Source organism: Pleurodeles waltl, chromosome 7 (genome assembly GCF_031143425.1).
Source record: "Pleurodeles waltl isolate 20211129_DDA chromosome 7, aPleWal1.hap1.20221129, whole genome shotgun sequence".
In the NCBI taxonomy this organism is placed as follows: Eukaryota; Metazoa; Chordata; class Amphibia; order Caudata; family Salamandridae; genus Pleurodeles; species Pleurodeles waltl.
Genome location: NC_090446.1, coordinates 559706622 through 559734150, shown reverse-complemented (window position 1 = coordinate 559734150; position 27529 = coordinate 559706622). Strand labels below are relative to the sequence as shown.

Sequence of the window (27529 nt, the reverse complement as noted above, 5' to 3'; positions counted from 1 at the left end):
TGGTAACCCCGAAGTGAAGAACTTTGAACTGGTAATGTGTTCCGCTGACTACAAATCTTCAATATCGGCAATGTGCCTTGTGGATTCGTATGTGAAAATAAGCATTCTTCAGATCAAGAGAGGCCACAAAGTTACCTTGTTGTAGCCGCAGAATGAGATCCTGAAGAGAAACAACTTGGAAATGCTCTGAAATAATGTATTTGTTTAGGGGCCTGAGGTCCACAATGGGTCGAAGAGAACTGTCTTTTTTGGGAATGAGAAAGTACAGAGAGTATATTCCCACGCCCTACTGATAGTAGGGCATGGGTTCAATGGTGCCTTTGTAAAGGAGCACTTGGACCCCGTCCCTGAGTAGACTTTGATGTTCTCAGGACAGTTTGTGTTTGCGAGGTGGAATGGTGGGAGGCATGGAAGAGAGCTCCAAAGAATAACCATGTTGGATAATATCCAACACCCACTGGTCGGAGGTGATGTTCTGCCAAGTGGGAAAGAGCCTTTAAAGGTACCCCTCAACAGGTGTTGGATAATCGGGGGAGGAGAGGCAAGTCAGGGGTTAGTGGTGGTGGTGGCAGCATCTCCCTCAGAGGAGCCACCTTACCCTTGCCTTATAAGTTGTTGCCTCTGTAGGACCCTCTAAAGTAGCCTCTAGGAGAGGATTGTTGGGCATGTCGCCGTTGGTACAAGATGGAGGCCTTGGGGCAGGCTTTGAGCTTCCACGATAGGGCATATGGCTAAAAGAGCAGCATGGGGTAGACGTTTGAAGGGCATTTATCACATTCGCTATCTCTGTGTCTTTCTTTACATTTTTTCAAACCTCTGGTCAACCTGCATTTCGAATAGATGTTGGCCACTTAAGGGCAGGTCGAGCGAGCACGTTTTGCTAGACTTCTGGCCTGAAGTTTGGGATATGGAGCTAGGCAGGCCTGTGCCGAAGGACTTCCCCTTGAAGCAGTGTCCGCAACACCTACTGTGTAATGGATGGTTGTGTTGGAAATCTGCTTTCCCTCGGAGACTATATCATAACCCCTTTTCCTTTGCTTCTCTGGGAGATGTTGGAGGAGCTCCTCCATGTCATACCAATGGGCATGGTCATAACAAGAGAGTAGCCCAATGAAATTCGCAATTCCTCAATGGCTGGCCAACTGCACAGCTACCTTCTTACCTGCCACATCTATTTGATAATTCTCTTTAGCTGGTTAAGGGGCATCACAAGTAATTTGAGAGTTGGCACACTTATGGGAGCCAGTCAGTGACCATTAGTTTCAGGTGGAAGCTAGGAACAAATGTACAGAGGGTCAGTAGGGAAAGCTTTGTATTTTATTCCACTCTAGGTGTAATGAATCTGGCATGGATCGGGTTGTGAGAGATGTCTAGGGTGTGACAGAGCATATCTTTAAGGATGGGGAGATACTAAGTGAAGTTGTGGTGGAGGACAAGGTCTTGAAAAGGAAGTCCTGCTCTAGATGCTCAGTGTGGAGATCTACCATGTGAAAGGAAGCAGCTCTACCAATGAGCTCATAGTAGGATGTGGAGTCAGTAGGGGGTGAGGGACAGGCAGGCTATAATTTGGGATCTGTAACCCCTAATGGGTCTTCATCTCAGGTGTCTCTTGGGTACCCATGCGGAGGAGTGCTGAAGGTATCCCCTCTCCCCTGTTCCTCCACGTTTGAATGAGGACACCCCTGAGGTGTACAGGGAACAGGGTCACCTCGAGAAGTGGGTGGGGAAGGTGAGTGCTGTGGATCAGGATGAGGTAGTGATGGAAGAGTGACAGCCAAAGGGCTTGTAGCATTGTCCACTTTTTTGTGCTGCTTGGGTAGAGGTAGCTTCCTCGAAGGACAGGTGCAGCTTGGAGGGTTAAGCAGCAGATTCTTGAGGGCGGGTGAGTAGATCATCCTCAAAGAGGAAATCAGCTCAATGGTCCCTGTACTCCGTCCAGTCCTAGAGCTCACCAGCAAGGATCTAGACTTCAACACTGAAGTTGTCCGGTCTGACTGTAGGCTTGGCTCCAAGGAAGGCGCAGGTGGTGCTGAATTAGTCAGCCTCGATAGTTTCTTCAGCACCAAGGTGGGGCTGGGTGTTGTGTCTGAAGATGGTGGTCGGTACCGACCACAGCCCGAAGGCAGTAGTGGCCTGGCAGTCTGTCTCTGGACGACCCTTTGGAAGAGACTGCTCAGCTTGGAATCAGTGACAAGGGGGAGAGAGTACTGTAGTCCTGGCTGGCTGTGCTGGTGGAAAATCCTCAATTTCCAGATCGGAGCTGGAGCTAATGTCTGGGGAGAAAGCCTCCTCATCTGTGGGTGAAGGTTATGGGTGGTGTTCCCCCTCGATCTTCTTGTGCTGAAAAGGTCTGCAGTGTTGTCTCCACTCCTATGTGACACCTCGAGACGCCCGGCCTGGCGGTCACCGAGAGTTTTCTTAGAATGGAAGGAACAGCAGGTGCTGCAATCAGCCTTGTTATGCTCAGGGCACAGACACAAATTACAGATATGATAAAGATCGGTCCAAAGATATTTTGAGTAGTGAGGACAGTAGGGAAATTGCGTCCTTTCCATCCCTATGAGGACAAGGTGGAGGGGGATAAGTCTGGAAAACGGAAGGAGGCCGATGGAGAGCTGCCTGGTCAAAGCAGGAAGTGTAGACCCAAAATGAAGAGAAAAGACACAGGAGTCACAGTACCTCGTGACTTGAAAGACTTCTTCAAAGAAAAACAACTTGTACACATCCGGTCCCAACACAAGATGGCAGTAGTATATACAGCATGCGTATCTAATTCTACAGGGGCCTCAAACGCTAATTTTTTAGATTGTATTTTTCAGGCAAGATTACATATCTTTGTGTGGGAAGACTTATTCTCCTAGCAAGAAGGTCATTTATGAGGAAGTTAGTTTCAATCTGATGCCCATTCATAGTAGTGCTGCGAACAACAGTCTACAGTAGCCTGTAGGTTCATGTTGTCTCTTGAAGACCCTCCTTGCACTAAACCTAATGTTCTCTCGTTGAACCTCTTAACTAATACCTTTGCTAGTGTCTTTATGTCTGTGTTAATGACAGAAATTGACCTGTAGCTGCCACACTCCCTATCGTTTATTCCTGGTTTTGTAACACTGCCAGAAGCCCTTGTTGAATTTCTCCATTTTCCATTCTCCGATACCTTCAGAAATAGCAGAGCCTGTAGTGAGAGTTTGTCTTTCCCCTATATCTTAAATAAATGATTCCATGAGGCTGATTAATCGAGTCTCTTTCCGTACAAGCAATCTCTGCATGACCACTTAGTGTGCTCATACAATTATATGTGCCCTTAAAAGTCCAATACTTTGCATATGTATAACTTCCACAGATCACTTTCAGCCCAATTATTCATCAAATATCCTTACCTGATTGTTGAAGGCAGATTCATCCAGTCTCTTGCCATACAAGGCAAGTGTGTGTCTGACAATCTCAGCTCGGTCTGACGGTTCCAGTGGCCCGAGGGACAAGAAAGATGCATCCTTGCGTTTCTTCAGTGCACTAAGAAGTGAGGAATTCTCATCCATGCTCAAGACAAGGTGCACACGCTGCAAGATAAGAACTGCTTGTTAAAGTCAAGTTATACAGCTTCAAAGTGAGAAATACAGGATTTAAATGGGAAACAAGCTACAAGAAGAGAAGTCTAAAACCACAGCAAAAGGATATATTAAAATGATTATGTGCTTCAAATGCCCATGTTCAAAATATGTAAAGGAGGAGTTCTATTCAAAAGTAGCAAATCAGAACTGAAGATCTTGTGAGGAAACAAAATGACAGTGAGTGCGACATTCCCATTCTGACACACTATAGGAGTTTGCCGATAAAGGGCTTCAGGAAGGAAGAATGCCATAAGTGTTGTCAAAAGCAACATTGCATATTGAGATCAGGGATACGGTAGTTTGAACATCAGGTTCACTTGTTGAAACAAAAGATTCCTAAATCCTGAGAAAGAAAGAATAGTTGAGAAGGATAGCAATGCAGGGATAAAAATACAGACTTGTGGTGAATATAACTTACCTACAGAGACCCTGATAAAAAGAGGGCACCAATGACCATCATAGCTATCTTTACTGGGCTATATGTAGACTCTAAAAGCATAATAATGTATGGTATACATAAAAAATACAGATGGATAATGATAAAATAGTAGCACACTATTAATAAGGAACTGGTAAATAATTGTCAGTTCCACCACAAGGAGTCAGAATTCTCAAAGATGAGAGGATAAAACTGATTATTACCATACTTTTTTTTTTTTAGGAGAGCATTGCCTATTTATACATCCTGCTGATATTAGATCATTAAATAGAGGGAAACAAAACTGTCTCAGAGCAAAACAGTGCAATGTGCAAATAAAATAGTGCACAAAGTGCTTTGTTCAGTCACATTATCACATAGGCCATCTGGAAAGTTTAGAAACCAAGGAACAGTCACTGGGAAAGCTAAAAGAAAATGCAATGTACTCAACCTAACAAGTGTTACTAAAATCTGTACCGAACATTTCAAACACAATTAATATGCAACTTAACAGGTGGAGGCTTGTGGTCGCGGGCCTAGCCACTAGGCGAACGCGGTTGGTGCCTGGGCGGTGGAGGCATGGGCCTTGTGGGCGATGGGGAGAGTGTGAAGGGCACATCCCCAGTTATGACCGACGCCGGTTTCTGGGGGCCCAGACGCCACGCTCAGAGAAGACACTGCCTGATGGCCCAGGAGTCCGGACCTTGCTGGTGAGTCCTGCCTGAGTGAGTGCTGGTCTGTTCTGGCTGGCTCAGTTGAGACTGACTCTGGGCCCGTGCGGATTGGAGTTTAGTCTGCTGCTGCTGTGATGCTGCGACGACACAGAGAAGACCAGCAGATCAGCACTATTTGCTAGCCCCCTCCCCCACCGAACTAAAATACTCCTGTACCGCTGTGGCACACCCTGGGAGCATCCTGAAACTCAGTGGGGGGGGGAGGGGGCGGGAGAGGTGGCTCTCCCCTGTCCTCACCCCACCAGTGAGGGGCCACAGCTGTGAAGAATGCAGTGAGAGGTGAGGAGAACAGGTCCATGGAGGTCAAGGGTGTGGGGGCAGAGGTCTAAGCGTGCGGACAACCTGCTGATGTGTATGGCCCCCACCTGGAGCCTAGGCCTGACACATAGTCGACTCCGGGCGGAAGAGCTCAATGCCTCTGGTGTTGTTAGCAACTGCCATGCGGCCCCCCTCCCCGGGCCCAGAGAGACGAGTGTCATGCCGCCCCCCCCTTCTTTTGCCACAAGGTGAGGGGGACTGGTGAATGTAGAAGTGGAAGGAAGACGTGGAGGGGGGGGCGTCACAGGAGGAAATGACTGTGACCCACCTGTGGAGATGTAGTTTGAGTCCCATTGAGGCCCGTTGTTGGAAACTTCACTTTGAATCTGACAGGCTTATTGGAGAGCACCATATAGGTCGGAAACTGTGTACCCACTGCTGCCCCCCAGCTGAGGTCAAAGCCAGGGCCACCACTTGTGGAGGTGAGACTGCTCTGGTTGTGGGTTACTGGCAAGTACAAACACTTGGTGACAATCACCCTAGCTGAAGCTCGTCACAGACAGACTGCCCGAGAGCCGTCATGGTCAGGGACTAAAAAAAACACACACTGCGCAACAGACCGCCATTGGAACAGTTCACAACCCAGGATTGGCGGGCTGCCTGCAGACAGTGGGACAGGATAGCGTGCAGGCATCGCAGGGTCCCACGGGAATGCAGATACTGGCGGCCATGGAAGCATTAAGTACGGCTGTTCAAGCCAAGATTGAAGCCATGGCCACTGGACGTGAACCTACTGCACGCCGATGTCCGCAAAGTAACAAAGCAACAGAGAAACAAGAGGGAGAGCTCCAACTGGAGATAAAAACACTCAAAGCTAAGGTGACTTCTCTGGAGGCACAACCATGGAAACTGGAATTCAGAGCAGAGGATGCAGAGGGGAGGGTTCACAGATGTAATTTATGCTTTGTGGGATTCCCAAAAAAGGCTGAAGGGACCGAGCTGGAGAGATTCTTCTCAGAACGGACCAAGGCTCACCCTGCCAACATCAAGCTGTCCCCATTCTTCGTGGTGGAACAGACGCATAGGTCGCTAGCCCCCCTGCCACCACCCGGAGGGACCCCAAGGACCATTACAGCAAAGTTGTTCAACTACAGAGACCGTGACGCCATCGTACAGGGAGTCTGCTGCAGAGACAATCCTAATTGTGAGAACCATGTGATCATGATGATCATGTCATTTCCGGACTACACATGGCTAGCCCAACAACAATGGGAGTCCTTTGGTGTTGTCAAGGAGAAGTTGAGGGAGATAGGACTCCAATATATGCTCCTTTACCTAGCCAAGCTAAAGGTAATTTACTCACACTTCTTTGAGTCACTAGGAGACGTATAGGTATGGCTAGAAGTCAGAGGTGACGGCCCGGTCAGGCCAGGGCACGGCGGGGATGTGGGAGACAGGTCTGGGAAGATGCGAAAAGCAATGTTGAGATCCCAGAAGTAGATGAAGATGACATTCTGGCTCTGGAGCTAGAGTAGTGGTGCACAGGGATGGCACACTGGACCTGAAGCAAAGGTGGCAGGAGTAGGAGCAGGCAAGGGCTTTGGCTGAGTCAGTCAAATCGGCAGAGTCAACTGGAAGTGGAACTAGCAGAGATGTTCCCACCTCCAGACGCTGCCTTACCTCCATCTTGACACTGTACTTAGAGCAATCACTCTGGTCCCCAAGGCCTAGCTGCGGTCCCACTGCCAATTAAGTAATCTAATACTGTTGTCTTCTACAGCACAGATAAAACTTAGCATGCAGCTCCCTCACTTCACACAGACAGGGGGGGCAGGCTGGACCTCCGGTGGAGAACTGAAGGTTAGAAGTTGAGCACCAGGGTTGTACATTGTATTCCAAGGGGTCAGTGCTCTCAAGAGGAACAATTGTGTGGGCTGAGGTCATCTAGTGTATGGTTTAGTGGACACCCCCCATACTTCATTACACCCCCTCTTGATTGCTGAGTGATGTTCCCCTTCCTCCCCTCCCATGTGAGAGGGTTGATAGGGGGTGACAGCAGAGGCGTGAGTGATACATGTTGGGGGTACTGCAGGTGAATACACTTCAGGGTTGCCACACAGGTTGGCCTGGAATTAGGGTAGACTGTTGTGGGTCAGGGCTTCAGATCCGCTCATTGGAGATACTACTACTAATTCAGCTTGACTGAGAGTGTTGTTATAATCGTGTTTCCTTTGACACCCACTTGGGTGGTTGGATGTGAGTTGCAAATGGGGAGCCACGTGATGGATTGTACAGTGTTTACACATGACGGGAGGTGGCGGATGTGTTTTTTTACTATTTGTTGAAGTTGTTCACCTTGAGGACAGTGCTCTGGTTGCGCAGGTGGTGGGTAGACGGGAGGAAGGGACGCATAGTTTAGGTTGACCAAATGGGTGACACAACCTGTGTTGTCACATGAAATGTGAGGGGATTGGGCTCCTTTGTGAAGAGGTATAGGACACACACCTACTTACGACGTATGGAGATTCACATAGCCAAGAGACGCACTTGACAGACAGGGAAGCACAATAATTGCAAAAGAAAAGGAGGGGCCAACCATACTTATTGACCTACTTCTCATATGCAAGGGGGTCTCCACCTGGATGGCACCCGGCTTCCCCTTTCAACACATTTGTCATACAGCAGAATTGGAGGGGAGGTACATTCTATTACATGCCCATTTTGATGGGGTTGAAGTGTGCCTCTTCAATGTGTATTCCCCTAACACAGATGATGAGGTTTTATTTGTATCCCTAGAAGACATACTCGGAGTATGTGAGAATGCCTATTATCTGGGAGGGGAATTTAACTGCATCCTTGATGGCCCCGTATAGCCAATCGACCCAGCAGGGCACAAAACCTGGCATTGTTTCCAGACTGGTTGAAGTCATCCAAACATGTAAGAAAGGACTATCAACAGAGGCTGTATAGAGATGGAGATTGGTCGAGCGGCATGTTGGCTTGGCTCCTGAAGAGAGAGAGAGACCTCTTCCAGTGATACTCACTTTGACTGGGGTGGATGGACAGTCAGTCACTGGCCAAGCGACAATTAATCAAGGGCGTGAGGGACCATTTGGCGGAGGTATACACAATTCCCAGTGAGGAAAACACATTCAACATGGCAGCATTTCTTGAAAGGATAGCTCTCCCCCAACTGACAGCGGTGCATAGAGAAGATCTAGATGGGGAAATCCAAAATGATGAACTATGGAGGGCCCTGTGGGATATGGACAAGGGAAAGCGTCCTGGTCCGGATGGCCTCACGGCTGAGTTCTTTCAGACATACTTGGCTGACCACCTCCATATGTTGCTGGACACGCTCCAACAGGCCACATCGAAAGGGATGCTGCCTGACCAGATGTGGGAGGCTCTAATAATTATGCTGCTGAACCCGGTAGGGCACAGAGCGCCCGAGTTCATACCACCCACTTTCCATGCTCAATGTGGCCATAAAACTGGTGGTGAAGGTACTGGTGATGTGTTTATGTGGGGTGATCACTCAATTGGTCCACACCGATCATTGTGGATTTATGCCTGGTACGGGCACCCATAAGAACCTCCGGAGACTTTCAAATGTCCTACACACCACACCGCAGGATCATCAAGAGAGGAGGCTGCACTAGTGACTTTGGATACAGAAAAAGCATTTGACACCCCTTCTTGGACATATTTATGGAAGTCTTTCGGGGAATGGGACTGGGCCCCTGATTCATGGCCGGGGTACGCCTCTTATGTACGGCGCACAGGGTAAGATTGTGCACCGGCCAAACAATTTCTGAGCCCTTCCCCACTGGGAGGGGTACACAAAAGGGGTACCCTCTTATCCCCCTCCTTTTGGCCCTTGTGATGGAGCTGCTGGTGATTTACCTATGAGTGAAACTTGCCAACAGTGGGATACGGGTAGGCAATACATTTCATGTGCTGTCCATGTACATGGACGACACTCTCATTTATGTGTTTGATCCCGCTCGAGCGGTCCAACAGTTGCTGCAACACATGACAGACTTTGGGAACACATCCGGACTCTGAATTTGAATTAACCGACATAAGACGCCACTGTTCCCTGTGGCCTTTCTGGTCCAGCAACGGGTGGAGGACCTCCCAAATGTGTGTCTTACTTGGGAAACATGGAGAACAGGGTCAAGGCTGATTGCATATGACTGGGTCCAAACTGGAATGGCATGGTGGGCAAAAAAACTGATGGATTAAACCCAGATCTGTGACTGGGGGTGAATGTTTGATTTGGTCTACATTCCGTCCTTCAACTGTTCTTTTTACTTGGGAAACTAGTCATTTCTGTTATTTTGGGATGCAAGTGTCCCACAATGACTGCATGCAGTATGACCTAAATATGGTACGCAGTGTACTGGATCTTACTCGGTCAGTATCATTTTGGAAGCCCTTACCGCTGTCGGTCATGGGGTGGGTACCCCTCAGAAAATGATACTTCTACCACTATGTTTGTACATTATGAAGAACTCCCTTTGTGCTGTGCCAGCTACGCTGTTTTGGCGCTTAGATGGATAACTGGGTTCACCCATCTGGGCCAACAAAAGAAGTAGAGTTAAACTGGAACTGGACCTGGAGGGAGGAGGTCTTTGTCTCCCAGACCTCGAGCTCTACTATCTGGCAGGCCTTCTCCAATACACGGTGTTGTGGTGCGGGGAGGAATCTAACTGGGAGAAAAAGTTGCTGGCAGGACTGGTATCTGAGTCTCACCTTCCAAAACTCTTAATGGTTGTATGCAGGACCCCGTTGGATACCCCATATATTGTGTCCCAAGTCTGTTCAGCCTGGAAGAGGCAGTGACACTTGTGCTGAGGCGCGCACCCTATGCACAGCTCCTTTCGCTATGGCGGCTCGCACCCCTTCATATGCTTGAAGGCCTAAATGGACCTAACGCCATGGATAGATGGAGGCTGTCGAACAGCGGGTGACCTATACTTGAACAGTACCTTTCTACGCTGGTCGAAGCAAACAAACTGGGATTGGCCCAAGGTGTTCCTGCAATACACAGCTATGTCACGCATGGCCCGCGACCTGTAGACTAGTTTCCCTGACGATCCAGTGGAATCTCAGGTGTTGAAGGGTTTATTGGACCCAGACTCACATAGGAATCTAATCTTCCGAATTTACGCAACCCTGAAAGGTGATATGCTGACATAACAAGGACCCAGCAGCAGTGGGACAGTGAACTCGATCTCCCACTCACAGATAATGAGTGGAAGGGCACCAGGGCACAGGTGAGGGAAACTGCTAGCAATGCCCAATTCAAAAGGATGCAAATTTACTACCTATATAGAGCATATTTAACCCCACAGAGGCTTAGCAGGATGTATCCCGCATGGTCACCCAGCTGCAAACGGTGTGGCGAGTCCCCTGTCAATTTTATCCACACCACGAGGCACTGTAGGGATATATTGGACACACATTATAGACTCAGTGACCCGGATAATGGGCACCCGTATCGCCCAGTCAATCTGTCATTGACTTCTGGGCATACTATCGCTCCCTAGGAAAGGAGGTAAAATGAGTTACAAATTCACTCCCATCTGCATAGTGTTGCCAAGGCGCCACATTGCCATTTACTGAGTGAGGGCACCCCGACAAGGTACAATAAGTGGAGGACAGACGTGCCTGAGTGGGTGGTGGCAGAGGGGGTACGACCTAGGAATGCCCCCACAGACGAGAATGCTGAGAGGGACCTTCAGCAATGGAATGACATGGTGGACCGAATGGGTGAAAACTGACAGACTGGTGAGGGAATAGGGATGGCACTTGAGGGATCACTCAAACCGGCACAACCCTACCCCTCTCCATGGAAACCACACATTCAGGTCAGAACACCTTGTGTAGCCTTCAGTAAAAAGGTGTCTGTGAATTCTGGATGGACGTCTTCTGGCTGAGGTCCTGGGCTGTGATTGTGAAGTGGAAGACATGGATGCTTAAGTGTGCTCCCTAGCACTTGGGCCCTACTGACCCCCTCCATATACTGTATGTTCCCCTCCTTTTTGCTGGTGTGGTGGACCCCCACCCTCTATTTCTCACTCCGCGAGGATCACCTGGTGGGTAGTGGGTTCCTTCCTCCCTGCTATTTGAATCTTAGATGCATAAGGATGATGATGTTCGTCCGTCATTGTCGACGATGACCAAGGACATCATATGGATGAGGTTGATTAGGTATGGTGTGTCCGGCTGTGACTGATCAGTCCGATGCGGGCTTGGAAAGCTCTGCCGCATGTCGGGCACAAGTGGTCTGCTGGGTTGGTTGGCAAAAAGTTGGCTACGGATTTGTGCAGCTCATGCTTTTTTTGCACCTCTGCAGTCCTGCTCTGCTCGTAGGAGGTAAAGCCTTTGCTGATGCAGCCTCACCAGCTGGGCAGTCTTGAGCAAGGGTTTCCCAGGAGTCTGGGTCAATGCCAACGTTCTTCAGAGAAACTTTCAGCGTGGCCTTGAAGTGCTTTTTCTGCCCACCTTGGGTACGCTTGCCTTCTGCAAGTTCAGTATAGAACAGTCTCATGGGGAGGCGTATGTCTGGCATGCGTAGAAGATGGCCAGCCCACCTGACTTAGGCTCTCCTCAGCAGGGTGTAGATACTTGGCAGACCAGCTTGAGAGAGGACACCAGTGTCTGGAACTTTGTCCTGCCAGGTAATTTTCAGCAGCCTTTTTAAGCAGTTCATGTGGAAGCGATTCAGATTTTTAGCATGGCGCTCATACACAGTCCATGTTTCACAGGCATGCAGTAGTGTGGGCAGTACGACTGCCTCATACATCTTTAGCTTTGTGGACAGTTTGATGCCCCTCCTCTCCCCCACTAACTCCTGCAGCCGTCCAAATGCAGAGCTTGCCTTGGTGATGCGTATGTCTACCTCATCGTCAGTGTTCACAAATCTGGACAGTGATAGTTGTTCCGCATATGTCTTCTGCAATGTAAGCTGATGCAAGACCTCAGTCTTCTTGGTACTGATTGTGAGGTTGAAATTTCTGTAGGCAGTGGAAAAGTGGTTCATGCTCTGCTGCATTTGGGCCTCTATGGCAGCATCAAGTGCGCAGTCATCCGTGAACAGGAAATCACACACAGAGTCCTCTTCAACCTTGGTCTTGGCCTGTAGCCTCCACAGATTGAAGAGCCTGCCATCAGTTCTACATCTGATCCTGATGCTAGTTTCTTTGTCATCGCAGAAGCCATCTGACAGTATGGCCGAGAACATCATGCAGAACAGCGTGGAGCCAGTACACAGCCTTGCTGGACTCCGTTGGTGACTGGGAATGCATCAGGGGAGTCTCCATCGTCCAGTACTCGAGCAAGCATTCTGTCATGGTACTGGAGCACCATACTGCTGAATTTGCCTGCGCAGCCAAACTTCTCCATGATCTGCCATACTCCCTCATAACTGACGGTGTCAAAGGCTTTGATCAGGCCCACGAACGTTGTGTAAATGTCCCTGTTTTGTTCTTGGCACGTCTCCTGTAGTTAACGTGCTAATAATGTCATGTTCACTGTCCCTCAGCCCTCTCTGAAGCCGCAATGACTCTTTGGCAGATGCCCATCTTCAATGTGTTGAGTGAGATGGTTGAGGAGGACACTGACAAGGATTTTAGCAGCAATGACCAGGAGAGAGATTCCTCTGTGGTTGTCGCAAGGCTGCCTGTTTCCCTTTCCCTTGTGGAGATGGACGAGGAAGGCATGCTTGAGCTCTTAAGGGATAACTTCCTGTTGCCACATGGTCTGAAAGAGCTTGGTGAGCTTCTGTAACAAGACTGGTCCCCCTGCCTTGCAAATTTCGGCTGGGATGGAGTTGGAGCCCGGTGCTTTACCCTTGGAGAGAAACTTAATTGCTTCCTTAACCTCTGATTCCTTTGGAGGTTCTGTCAGGGAGGTGTTGATGGTGACTTGTGGCATGCGGTCAGTGGCTTCGGCATTGATAGAGAAAGGCCTGTTCAGGACATTGCGGAAGTGCTCAGACCATCTTTTCAGGATGCGTTCTTATCAGTGACCAGGGTGGACTCGTCTGCACTGAGCAGTGGTGATGTTCCAGAGGACTGTGGCCCATAGATGGTCTTAAGGGCATCATAGAAACGCCTGGAGTTGTTGCTTTCAGTGTACTTCTGGATCTCATCTGCCTTTCTGCTGAGCCAGGAGTTTTTCATCTCTCTGAGCTTTGCTTGCACTTTTCTTTTGATGGAGTTGTAGGCTGCCTTCTTGGAAACAGATGTAGTATATGGCTGGAGGGATCTGAAAGGTTCAGGTTTTTCATCCAGCAGCTTATGAATTTCTTTATCATTGTCGTCGAACCATTTCTGGTGTTTGTGTGTGTTCTGGTCCATGTGAGCAAGAGCGGTGTTGTAGACCACATCTCTATAAGCTGCCAGTCCTCTTCTGCACTGTTTATGCCAAAGCGGAGTTGGTCAAGCTTATTGTTGAGGTCCTGACTGAGGTTCTGGCACACAGAGTGCCGTTCTAACTTGCTGACATTTAGTTGTCTACTAGCCTTTTTCCCCTACAGGCACCGCCTATGCTGGATGAGCATGGTGAGTTTTGAGATGAGTCTGTGGTCTGTCCAGTAGTCTGCGCCACACATGGCCTTAGTCACTCTACCATCCTGCCTGCTCCTTCTCCTTACTATGACGTAATCAATGAGATGCCAGTGCTTGCTGCGTGGGTGCATTCAGGATGTCTTGTTACAGGTGGGCAGGCGGAAGACTGTTTGTGGTCAACAGGTCATGAGCTGCGCAGCTCTTTAAAAGTAAATGACCATTGCTGTTGCTTTTGAAAACTCCATTCCTCCCAATGACCCCATCCCATGTCTGGTAGTCTGCACTAACTCTGTCACTGAAGTTGCCTAAGTTGATAAGCTTGTCCTCATTGGGCACAGATGCCGTGAGGGACTCTAAGTCTTCATAAAACCTGTCTTTGATCTCCTCAGGGTTTGTCATGGTGGGGGCATATGAACTGATGAAGTGGAGTGGCACTTTTCTTTTGAGGGAGAGCCGCAGAGACATGAGTCAATCATTGAATCCTTTTGGGAGGCTAGCTAGTTTGCTCATCAGATTAGAGCTGATGCTGAAACCCACTCCTGCTTCACGCCGTTCTTCGCTGCTGCGGCACTCCAGAAAAAGGTATAACCGGCTTTCATTTCTGTCAGCTGGCCTTCGTCTGTAAACCTGGTCTCATCGAGGGCTGCGATCTGGATGTTGTACCTGCCGAGTTCTCTTGTGACAAGTGCTGTCAGTCTCTCAGGTCTGTCTGTTTTAGAGCTATCCATGAGCGTGCACACATTCTATGTGCCAATGGTGAGCGTAGTCACAGATATTTTCTTCTTTGTGATTCGACCGCATGGTTGGGATCCCCGCCTGCCGCGGCAAGCAGGCCAGGGGTACGGAGAAGCAGGTTATGTTTAGGGCACCTTTTCTAGCCCATTCCTCAGGCCACGGAGGTAAGCAGAGCAATCCTAAATAGGGCTGCTCAGACACACAGGGGGCTGCCAAACTCCATCGCTGCTTCGGTCCAATAAAAAAGTGACCCATTACCCTGGGGCATCTGTGTGTGGGGTTGTGGCTACAACTTCCAGTGTATCCGCACCTGCTGCTTCATCACTCGCCCATCGACATAGGACTTGACGGGGGAGGGAGAGGCAGCGAGGGGGTTATGGGGACTCACGCGTGAATTGGATTATAGTGAGGGAGAGTTGTGCAGAGCATTAGCCTCACTCTCTCGTTCCTGCCTATCTTCATCCAGTGGCAGGACTTAGTTTAGACGACTGAAGATGGGTTGGGATGCAGTGGATGACAAGCAGTGTCCTAATGTGTCTCATTGTGCCCTCTTTGCACTTCACAGCACTTAGCTGAGTCCGTCTTCCTGCCTGTTTAACCAAATGATGTATGCCGCACACGTAATGCATTGTTGATGCATTGGAAGAGTGGCTGTGATACCATTGCAAATGTTCTATTCCCTGTCATGTTGGAAAATAAGTTATTAATGAAATACATTTAAAAAAAATCAAATCTAAATTGTTCATAAAGAGCACAGGCATCCAATAAAGACTGAAGGCCGTTCGCAGCCCTGGAGAGCAGCACAGTGTACAGCAGTAAAGACACTGGGCACCTTCCTCTGCTAAATATGAGCCGGTGGTTGCTGGTTGGGGCCAGCAGTTATTTTTCAGCTTCATACATTTCCTGAGAATAAGAGAGGGAAAACCAAACAAATCAAAAAGGCAGATGAAGAGAAAGACAGTAAAAAGTCACAAACGGAGAAAGCAAATCTGCAAAGAATAAGATAAAAGGGCAGGGATTGTCTGGTAGTGGATTAAAGAGGCATGGGTTGGATTCAAGACTATCAGCATTGGTATTTAGTGCACCAACATTTAATTGCAATGGCTGCAGGCTTCTGAGCAGAGCTTCAGGCACAGGCACTTTTCCTTTTACAAATTAAACACTGGCTGCTTTACATGCATGGCCAATCTTTCCCTCAACTAATTAACAACTTTTCCAAGCCACAAATATATATATATATATATATATAGAGAGAGAGAGAGAGATAGAGAGAGAGACAGAGAGAGAGAGAGAGAAGAGAAAGAAAGAAATAAAATAAAAAAGGCAACAAAACACACCATTCTTGACAGTCCTATCTTTTCTGTACAGACTCATTGGTGCCGTATTGAATCCTAGCGAAGGTGTCCTGATGACATTTCCTAAGGATGATAAATAAATGTTTCTCCATCCCCATAGAATACATCAGATACCATAATTTCGAGCAGTTCACTAGGTTACATGTACTCTTTAGATCCAAAAACAACCATGTATATTGATCAATTCTTAATTTTGGTGAATTTCCACATTAACAGGTGGAGGTTGAGGCACTGCTTCACCGTTCCTAATCTCTGGCGGAACCTATATCAAATCTCAGACGGTCCCACTTTCCTCGGCCCAGGCCTCAAGGCTTGTGAGTAAGACTCTACTCAATATTTTAATGTTGAGTCAAGAAGTGATATGGAATGATAGCAGGTAATAAGAGTTTTATTCTCCCTTTTGTAAAAATGGGCACTATGATGCCTCTTTTCAAGTTTGTGAAATTTTGCCTATAATTGCGATACGGATCACGTTTGTCAAAAATGGTGCCCACAAAGGGATATTGAATTTAATAGCATCAATTGGTACACTGTTCAGTCCAAGGGCCTTGCCAGATAGGCTAGTCATCAAAGTGTTGCCCACTTCTTGAACCTGAATTGAATTAGAGAAGTGGGACAACCACTCAGTTTCAACCAATGTTTCATGCAGTTCTGGCACACCTAGAGTATCTATTGAGTTTAACACTTTTGAAAAGTGATGGTGTTATCCGGAGACGTTAAGATGTTATTGGTAAAATATGGGGTGTTTACTACCCTTCACAGTGCTCCAATGTTTTTACATTTAGCAGCTACTTCCAGCTCTTTCCAGGCATTTACCATGATCTCCTCCTTCCTCCTATTTATCCTGTTATTGAAGAAAAGTCTACAGTCCCTGATTTTATCTCTGGGTCGTGCCACTTTTTAAGGGCTGCAAGAAGCTGCTTAAGGGTGCTGGAGCAGGCACGGTTAACCAATCTCTTCTATTTTCATGCGGGTGGTGATTGTTAAGAGTTAGCCTAAGGCAAATGGTGTTGCTGAGGGACTGAAAAGCACATACTAGGTTGTGATAGGCCAATCATGCCTCATAAACAACTCCTTCTTTGCCCAATCGGTCTTCTGAAAACCTAGAGGAATCATTTCTCCCATTTCACCTTGATTTTTAAAATATTTAATCGTCATCCCCTTTTATTGCTTGCTTTTTACAGCAGTACGGATAGGAAGTGAGAGTGGGGTATGATCGCTTAAAAACTAAGGAATTCTGTTAAAATCTGACACCAAGAGGAGCACGGCCTGGGCAGGCAAGATGGCAGACGCTCTCTTCAGAGCTTCCGCCCGGCTTTGCCGATGTAATGGTGTTTGGAGTGCTGGCATGGCTGAATGGCTTGGCGAAGAGCGCGGTAAGCTTCCCTACTGAGCAGAAGGTGCCAGTAGGATGACGGCCCTGGTGGCTCAGAGGAGGAGACAGAGCTGAGCCGCAACACCGGCAGTCCGACAGAGCAAGAGCATGTGGCTCAGGCAGCCTGGGACTGTGGAGTAGGTATCCGAGCACCCTGTGGACAGCGGCCTACCTGCAGCCTAACAATGGCTCCCATTGCAGCTAGCTGTCTGGAGCACAAGATTATATGGGTGTGTCAGAGGCCCTGCTTTTGTAACCTGACAAAGGCAGGCGGACCCAGGTGGTTCCAAAAGGTGGGGTAAGAGGGCCAGATGGCCTGCTGCCTCCCTAAGCAGGGGTGCAATGCTGAACTTGGCTGCTGGAGGATAGATGGCCCAAACTATACAGATGAAATAGGTAGTTTTCCTTGCTCGCTCCTTCCATCCCTGGAGCTCACCTATGTGGGATCAGAACTAAATACATACCCTCCAGTAGATGGGTGAGGGGTCCATTACCCTCCTGGCTCCTTCCATCCCCGGCACTCACCTAGGACTGGTCGGAGCCGCGTGTTCAGGGGGCAATGTCTGATCCTGCACCCGCACAGGGGGCTGGCCTGCTGCCCGTCCCATAAAGAATCCACGAGAGTGAAACAGTGAGACCTGGAGAGGGTGGTGGTCTGATCCCACCTACTGTGGTCCAACTGCTCATGCTGCTCTGAGATTTCACCCAGGGCAAGCTGTTCAGGCCCCCATCAAACATAGTTATTGGCCCACAGAGGGCAACTGTGATTGAGGAGAGGCTTAGGACACTCACCTGCACCGGTGCAGAATGTGCTGTGATAAAGCCCTACAGGCCCAGGCCCAGGCCAAAATGGATAAATATATGGCCTGAGTCGGGTGCAAAGCGGCCCCAGGTGGAGAGCCTGGTGCTGCAGCCTCACCTAGCGAAGAGAACACATCAGTCATCTTGCAGACCATTCAAGACTCCAAAGCAGCGCTGGAGACTGGCATAGACACATACCTACTGTGCCAAGACCTCTGCCAGACGGTGGTCCGGGTGAACAAGGTGGAGGGTAGGATATCTGAACCTGAGGATAAAGGGTGGGGCCTCTCCTCCGAGGTGGCCCTCTTCTCGCACAATACTAAGACTGATACGACTGAGCGGAGGATGCTCAAAATAGGGCCCGGCACAACTGTCTCTGGTTTAATGGAATCATGGAGGGAGTAGAGGGCCCAGCCCTTGAAATATTCTTGGAGCAATTAATCCTGGATGGATAAAGGGGGTTTGTCCACTTGTTCTATCCTTGAGAGGGCTGCTCTGGTAGCTCATGCGCCTGATTATAACAATAATTTTTAAACTATAGAGACAGAGACACTGTTTTCAGGGGCGCAAGGGCACATGATATACCAATTCGGCCGTATCATGATATTCCCCGAATACTCTGGCCAGGTCCAGATATGGCGCCAATCCTACAACCAAGTGATGTAAAAGCTATGTAACATGAACCTTTCCTATATGCTTCTTTACTGTGCTCTGCTGTAATTCACAACTCTAAGTCAGTCTTCTTTGACACCCCGGAAGAGCCCTTGGCCTGGCTTACTGAACAACAACCCCTGACCAAGCACCAGCTCCAGCCCCAGCAGTGACAGTGGCAGTCGGCCACCCCTTTGAAAACTGGAGGGGAGAGGTCTGGGGGGACGATAAAGATACAGTGGTGCTTCGGATGCTGATAACTCCATGCAGTCTGAAGGAGAAAGGTGGGGCTGGGATGCGACAGAGTGGGCCACGGACCAAGTGGGGGCCCAAACAAGATCTGCTGAGGGGCAGGGACTATTGTCTGGGACAAGACCCTTGGGAGGGCAGAGTCCTGCAGCTGAGCTATTATAAAACTCCTTGTTACATGCCAGCATCACTTTATCTTATGACATTGCTTATTGGACATGTTCCTTGGAGGGAGCAGTGGATGGGTTAGAAGTCTATACCATTTGAGTATGCCAATCCCAAGTTAGTTCTGTGTTCATGTCTGGTTCTTCAGAGTTGGAAGTGTAGGGAAGGGAGGGATGGGGTATCTAGGTTTGTTCTTGTTTTTTTTTTTTGGTTGTATGGTTTGATTTTGTTGCTCGACCCTTATGGATACAGCACTTGCACCCCACAAGCCCATGCGACCTGCTACAGGGACTTACCTCTCCAGCTCTTACTACTTCCCCCATGCTAGGAGACAGCCGACACCCTAATTCTAGGGCTCTAGACCATACTTTTATCAGTGCTGTGTAATGTTAAGAGGCTTTTGGCCCAGATCAAGAGAGGGGCCACAATATAATTGGCACACCAACACAACTTGAAGACACTGATGCTCCAGGAAACTCACTTACAGCAAATTAACTGCCTATTCCTGGTCCTTAGAAGATATTTTTCAGAAAGGCTGCTCCTTAGGATAAAGGGAGTGCACAGAACCATGCCCCTGGTGGTCTCTAAGTTAACAAGGGATACCTACGGAAGATATGTGGCTCTCGAGAGATCCATGGAGGGTACCCCTTACAAATTAGTAAGTATGTACGTTTCCCCTGAAATCCATCGCTCTACACTTAGGACTCTCAGGGAGCTAATTAGTGCCCTACCTCATGGAGTGACAATAGTGGGCGGATATTTTTAACAACGTCATGAATGCATAAGATTGGTATAGGCCCTTGGACAGCCCCTGGGGACAAGGAGGGGTTTGGCAGACTGGACGAACAGTCTGGGACTTATTGACTCATGGTGCATATGGAACCCTGATAGAGGCGTGTACATCCAAGCATCAGCAACACATGGTTCACTGTCCCGCACCGATTACCTATTACTTCCGGCCTCCAACCTTCTACACACCACAGGTTCCCACAACCTTCCCCATGAGATCTCGGACCCTGCCCCGGGAATAACACATTTCAGAGCTCCGGCATCTGGAGAACGTCCTACATGGTTGCCTGATACATACTTCTCATTGATGAGCAATTTTCTGACTATTTGATTGACGAACTGAAGGCATTCCTTGATTTAAACAAGGACACTGGATTTGGGTGGGATACTATGAGGGGCCAGCAAAGGCATCAATGAGGGGTGTCCCTTGATCTATCCTAGAGGAGAAGACAGCGAATGACTGGCCTGGATCACCGAATTACTGACCTCTATATTATCACAAGAATGTGTGGAGCCAGCTAAGAGGACGGCCCTGATGCCGTGCCAGCTGGCAGTTAATAGGGCTTCCCTGTGTCAGCTGAGCAAGGAGGAAACCTGAAAGATGTTGGATAGCTTCCAAGCGGAGAGTATATGAACGGGGGGACTGGCTGGCCACGAAGAACATGGAGTCTTGGGTGGTGCCTAGAATATTAGATGGAACGGGGGTGGTGGTGGATGCGTCTGTTTTTCCTCAATATTATGACAGGCTCTGAGTGGACCACGCCTGTCCGGATTGTGAGTCTGAAACTCCATTAGTCGCAGATCTCCAGTTGTCTTGGCTATCCACAGCAGATAGAGCCACCTTGGAGCAAGCAGTTACACCCGATAAGGTAGGTGAAGCACTTGTGCATCGAAACTCTGGGAAAACCCCTGGCCCAGATGATTACCTGTTAGAGTATTACCGGGAAATCTGACCAGAGGACTTTCCCCCAGTTGTGGACTTCTTTACAGAGGCGATCACCAGAGGTTGCTTACCGCCGGAAAGAGACATACCAACTCTAGTTGTCCTGCCCAAGCCAGATTTTCCACTAGGCCAATGCACCTCCCACTGGCCCACTGCGCTCATTAACACACAGGTTAAACTTAATGCAAATTACTAGCTAACCGCCTCTTGCGAGTGCGACCCCAACTGGTCCAAACAGATCAGTGCAACTTTATTCCACCCGTAGCATAAAACACTGCATTAGAAGAGCTGACTTGGCATTGGCCCTTATTAGGTCCCTTGAAGGCTCTGCAGCATTTTTGCTGATTGCTTTCGATAAGGCATTTAGCACTTTGCACTGGATTGTTTTTAGACAAAAAGATGCGGTATAGCCCCAGATATTCAAGTAAGTCATTATTCAGCTTCCAGCTAACAGAGGAAAGTCTTTCCTCTACTTGCTCAATCTCTGAGGTAATGAACCCCTGGCGTTTGTAAGATAAAATTCAATGGAAGATGTTGGCAAAGTCCCTTTATTTCTACCCCCTTTTATAGCAGACACCGTCCTCTTAATCATTTTTGACTGGCATTGGTCCTCTCCGAATAAAAGAAAAGAAAAACCAAGTGGGTGGCCCAAGTCAGGCTCTACCAGGCACAGATGTGTCCATTTAGCTCCGAACGCAGTTTGCAAGCGTACCACTCCAGGGATACACAGGAAGCGCTTTATGGCACTGTTGGAAATACCCCGCCTCCTCCTCCAACCTGAGCATATGGTCTCTTCTCTTGGTACTCATAGAGCTAAACAAAGCCTACTCAGTGGAAGAGGCTCTGGGGCCTATTCACAAACTTAATTTAGTTGTACATTTAATAGTACTACAATAGTTCTAATCATGTCCTACTAAATGTAATTCACTAACCTACATAGAGAGCTCTCCGTCTCAGCCTCTCCTATCTTTTCTGTCTCATAATCTCCACCAGAGTGTGGAGATCTCTGCACACGTTATGGGGTTAAGGTAGGGTTAGTGAGTGAATTAAGGAGGAGTTTAGGGAGTGACAGGCACCACCCACAAATGACTAAGCCTATTGCTATTCACAAACTGCACTTCTTAAATTACTACAGTTAAAAAGGATCGACAAATGTAAATGTCATCCATTTCAGACCTGGAGTAAGTCCGGCACCACACATGGTCCAGCACTAGAAGCAGCAATCCCCTCCCATTGGGGGAAAAACCCTTAAAATAGAGCCCTATAAGAAACAATGTTAAAATAAATGTATTTTCACTATAAATTACAAAAAATATATATGAATATATAAAAACATAAACACATGTTTAAAAAAGATATAATTAAAAAATACATATTTTAATTTTAAATATTCAAATATGTTATTAATTAAGAAATAAATTAAACTTTTTGTTAAAAATAATTACATTCATTCTACACATAACGTTTTGTAACGTGTACTACATAATACATCTAAACATTTTACTTTAGGTGAGCATTTTTAAAAAATGTTTAAAAAATATTTTGATTTAATATATTTAAATTAATCAAATATTTAATTCAAACTTAATACTACTGAAGTACTTTTATAGTTATATATTTTATATATATATATATATATATTTATATATATAATAATGTAGTTACATTAATATGTATATACAAATAATTTTAGTAATTGGTTAACTTTAATAAACTTCATACATTTCCATTTACTTTATTGTAAAGAGGTCTTCACCCCAGTGGCGAAGGCCTCAGCCAACTTGTGAAAAGATAGTTGTAGTAATTTACACTCATGAATTAGACTCCGCCTCCTTAATTCTCGGGTGGAGACATGTAGGTCTACACTTTGGAGTAACTATACGCTCAGTAATGGTGAATAGCCAAAAGCAGTAAGATTACTACAAAGTGCAAGAGTAAATTAACACATGTACATTTATCTTTGTGAATAGACCATGCATCTTTAAGCTGACATATTTTGCTTCTAGAAATGGTGGGGGAACATCAAAATATTAAAAAAAAAAAAAACAGAATGAGTTGCAGAAAAAAGAACACAAATACATGAAGTAACTTCACAGAAGAACATAAAGGAGACAAAAAACTGTAGAATAACGCAAAAAGGAACTGGACAGTAGGTAAAGTTATAGCACTGTGTAGAAGTGATAAAGCTGGACATAGTGGAGCATCTGTGCATCAAGACTAGGCAGACAAATAAACTCAGGGGTCTGAAAACAACACATAACAAGTACGGTTGAAAGTGAATAATGATAATGGTGGGTCCTTGTTGGGTGAATCATAGATGAAATTTGTAACTAGTGCCCTAGGATGCATTTTGTTTTTTATTTCATTCTTAACTTTCATGCAACTTTTGGATTTTCAATTCACTCTAGTGGTAAAGGTCAGACTGTGCTCTCCGAATCTTTTTGAAATTGTAGGAATAATGTATGTACGCAACATAAATTCCGTAATTTATGTATGTAAAATGTGAATCACTAGCTCCCAAAATCATATGCCCAGGTTTCCACTTTGTGTACCTGTGGAAGGCGCTCTGGGATCCAGTCTGAGGTGCGCTGTCCACTCTGGCCAAGAAGGCAGTCCGCTCCATCAATTAGCAGAATGACACTGTGTTGCCGGCGCAAGGACAGTGAGATGCTTTGCAACAAGGAGAAGAACTCAGACACAAGGCCCCTAGAGGAAGAGACATTGAGAGAAGTATTAAAGACAGCACTGGTGTGAAGATTTTTCACATTTTCAAGATAAGAACAAAATTACTACAACCTTATTCCTTAATGTGTATGGCAGCAGTGTAATAAGAAAAGAGAATTACTTAAATGTAACACGTTTCCTATCCTAAGCATTTGTCTCAAATTCCTAAAATCTTTATACTCCCTTAGGATCAAAGAGGATGCCCAAAAGATTATTACTCTACAGACCATTGAAAAATGCAGTAGATCAGGTTACTTACCATTAACAAGTATTTATAGCTGAGATCTTCCTCAGATTAATCTCACTTCAAACACCTAGATATCGGTTCTCTTACCCAAAGTAGAGGTTTTCTAAAAATTATAAACTTAAGGGGCAGGTCTTTTTCAAATCCATACTCCAAGAGGCAAAACTACTTTGTTTTCTTCTCTAGAAGGAGACTTTCTAGGGTTCAACTGGTGTTTTCTTCTTTTAACAAAATCCTTTGAGGCGGGCTTTATGCTGCTAAATTTTACAAGCAGTTTGTGGTTTGGCCCCGGCAGCGGACCATAAGAACTTTGACTCTCCTATTATTGTGTAGCCTCTGGGCTACCTCTATAAATCCGTAGAGTTGTTGATTATCCATTTGACTTGCACATCTTGTGCAAACAAGGCTACAACGGTGGGAGATATGACAGACACACTCCCCTAACACAACAAGTTTGAGCTCGAGTTCTCTGAGTGACTGTGGTTGACAGTTTGCAAATAACAACACTGTAGTGTCCTCTGAGTTTAATTGTTGGGAGGTGCCCTGATATTAACCACTGCGATATTAAGTAGGAACACTGCGGCACTTGCTAGCAAGAAATCGGATCTTATTTGGCTAGACCTCTCTAATCGCTTTCAAATAGTCTGTTTTCAGAAGCCATGGGACACCTCCCCTACCTTCTGCTTAGAAGGCTGTAAGTCTTTTCACACTCTGGCAACTCCTTCTCACAAGAGAAGGCATTAAGAAGGTCTAATTACCCTGGGAGAACGTTTGTTTACGATTGTGCCTCCAGAGCTTGAGAAAAGTTCGCCTAACTTCCAGTGGTGCAGTTTAATTGTCCTGAAAGTGCCAAAACAATAGAGATTAACTTTTACAATGCCAAATTCACAATTGGTTAATCTGAAACTATTAATCACCTTTCTGGATTCATGTGCTATATGGTCTTTAGACCCGATTTCTTTTTTTTTTTCATTGGGTGATTTTTATATCCACTTATGTGCAGAGGTTTTGAATGATGCCACCAAGTCAAGCAATTGACCACTGAATATCAGTACTTTGTATACAGAGCATGCTGGTCAAGGTGCAGCTTTGAAAACTCGAATTCATCAGTTTGATTTGGCCTTTTCTATTGATCCTTTATTCAATCAAGGGGCCTCTTTTTTGACCTCCTACCTTCACGGGAGGTGGGTGAGCCTTCATATATTATATTTTATATTTGTTTACTCTTCTATGTTCAGGGCTTTTTCCCACTCAAACGTTTTAAACAACGGCTTCAGCAAACACAACCCAACAGTATTATCCCTTGGGTGGGTCTACCCAATGATGATACAACCAAAGTTCAAAAAGCAGAGTGTTGGTCCTCACCAAACAGGAGCAGAATGTAAAATGTGCCAAAATAATTCCTTTGGATTTCATGGCTAAATTGCTTAGCAGCTGTGGTCCCGATCTCACTATGTTCAACTGCGAAGGTGTTAAAAGTTTAAAAGCCTTTGACAATATAGCTAAAAAGGTATCCTGACACAACCTGTACATAATACCTCTGACAGAAATAAATGCAGATGGTTTGATAGTCTGTGCTCTAGAGCACACTGAAGACTACAGCAAGCCCTTAAGACTCTAGCTGAGTAGCTCCCATTGCTACGTACAATTGAATTTCACGTTTTCAGTCCATGAAGTTAATATGGAAATTTAGGGCTGTAAAAAAACAACCCCCATTTCTCTGAAAGGATCCTGGCTAATTTGTATTTAAGTGATCCAGAGATATGGGCTCCTGTACTCTCCCAAACTATTAATGCAGTGGTCAAGGAAAGCCCTCCTTCCTCATGATCAACTTCGATTATTATTCCAGTCTTCAAAAAACAAAACAAGAATGACTCAAAGTGCTATTGTTGCATATCTTTAATTGATTCAGTAGTTAAGGTCACGGGACAAGTACAGCCTAATAGGCTTTCAACATGGGCTGAAGAGAACCACATATTGTCATATCTTCAAAATGGGTTTAGGCCAGGTTTGACCATCATCGATCAATGCCTGAGTTTACACCTTATAATTAAAGAGTATTAGGTTCCCAAATCTGGCTCATTATACAGGGCATTCATAGGCCTCACCCAGGCATTCGATAGAGTCAGTAGAAGCAAACGGTGGCATTTGCTCCTATTTATGGGTAGATTCAAATATCGTAATATTCCTGTGAGAACTGCACATGAATATATATCGAAGGTAGTATGGTACAATAAAGATGGCACCTGTACCGAGCCTTTCAGGGTATATTGGCCCGATTTTTGTTTACTCTTTATATTAATAACCTGGAACTGTACCTAATTGATGATGATCAGGACTTCTGGATGGTGGGCACACAGTCAACAAAGTTCTCTTAGGGAGAATGGCAGTAGGTCTACAACATTAAGTGGTTTCATTTGCAGAGTTTATGGGTATGTTACATTTAATTACGAATTCTTATAAGTTGTTTCTGATGGTGGTGGTGCAGAAAGAGTCAAGCATTGTTGTATTCATGGGCACAGGGTGGATAAGCTGACTCATTTTCATATTTAGGAGTCCAGTTGGATTCTGAGTCCACATGGTCCCCTTTGGTTAAGGCCAAGAAAAATGTGTTTTTGAGGTCAATTTCATCTACCTTTGATTTTGTGGAAAAATTGGAAAAACAAACTTCTGTAGTTTCATATGGTAGCTACATCTGGGGTTATATGAATGTTTTTTTTCAGGTAGCTGAAAATAAATATTTTAGACATGGAAGTGCCACTGAATACATTGTGCATTGAGAACTTAGAAATAGCTACCTATGTCATTCTCTGGCCCTTCACCCACTTTTAAAACGGATTTTAATTTGGTCCAGGCCGGAGATAAAACGTAATGAACAAGTTACTTACTTTTGGTAACGTGTTATCTGGAAGAATATCTAGCCACAGATTCCTTATCTGATAATTTCCCCAAGCGTTAGACGGGATTTGGAAGATTTTTCGTGAGCAGTACCCCTGTACGCCTGTAGATGGCTTCTTTCTGATCCGCGTGGCATCTGAGTCGTATGCGCTGGAAGTGATGTTGCAGTCACCTATATAGGCACCACCTCTGGCCGCGGACGTCAGTTACTTTTCACAACTTTCCATGCCAGGAGCCATGAAGTGCACTGACACTGGTGTGTCCAAACTAGGGCCTTGAAAGGGATCTTTCCTAACCCTAGAAATTTGACTGCAGAGCGGGGAGGAATTGGTGTGTCATTAAGGAATCTGCAGCTAGATATTGTCTCTAACAGATAATGTGTTACCAAAGGTAAGTAATTTGTTCATCTGATAGAGACATCTAGCTGCACATTCCTAACCTTAGAATAGATACCCAAGCAATACCATCCCTGGTGGAGGGCTGCGGTCACATTTACTAAACAAAAAGTCTTGGAGGACTGAACAGGAGAAATGCCTATTCCTGCGGACCTCACTGCCCAGGCAGTAGTGTTTGGTAAATGTGTGCAAGGATGCCCAGGGTTCTGACAGGCAGATGTCCATGACTGGGAACCCACGAGATAATTCAGCGTTTGCAGCTTTTCTCTTGTGGAAAGCGCCATCAGAAGGCTGCTTTTTAGCCAAAGCATAGCAGATCTTTATACAGAGAACGACCCAGCATGAAATGGTTTGCTTCTATATTGGCCAACCGTTCTTTGCTCCAACATACCCCACAAAGAGTTGGTCGTCCACCTGAAACTCTCTTGTGCGGTCACGGTAGACCGGCATCTATCTTTTTGGGTCCAGATGTTGGAGTCGCTTCTCTTCCTTACAGGGATGTGGAAGTGCATAAAGGGTGGAGAGGGTGACTGACTGGCCCACAGGGAATTCAGTCACCACTTTTGGAAGAAATAAGGCCCTAGTACGAAGCAACAGTATGTCTGGAA

General features: G+C 46.4%; 1 protein-coding gene across 3 annotated transcripts in view; it reads right to left on the bottom strand.

Moving 5' to 3' along the window:
- The window catches only part of TEP1 (telomerase associated protein 1), a 1055001-nt gene that overhangs the window by 467221 nt on the left and 560251 nt on the right, over positions 1–27529 (bottom strand). For all 3 annotated transcript variants that reach the window (XM_069244315.1, XM_069244314.1, XM_069244316.1), the window contains 2 exons: positions 23213–23366; positions 3378–3557 (listed from right to left, as the gene is read on the bottom strand). In XM_069244315.1, the coding sequence (XP_069100416.1) occupies positions 3378–3557; positions 23213–23366 (334 nt within the window). The remainder of the gene's footprint in view (positions 1–3377; positions 3558–23212; positions 23367–27529) is intronic.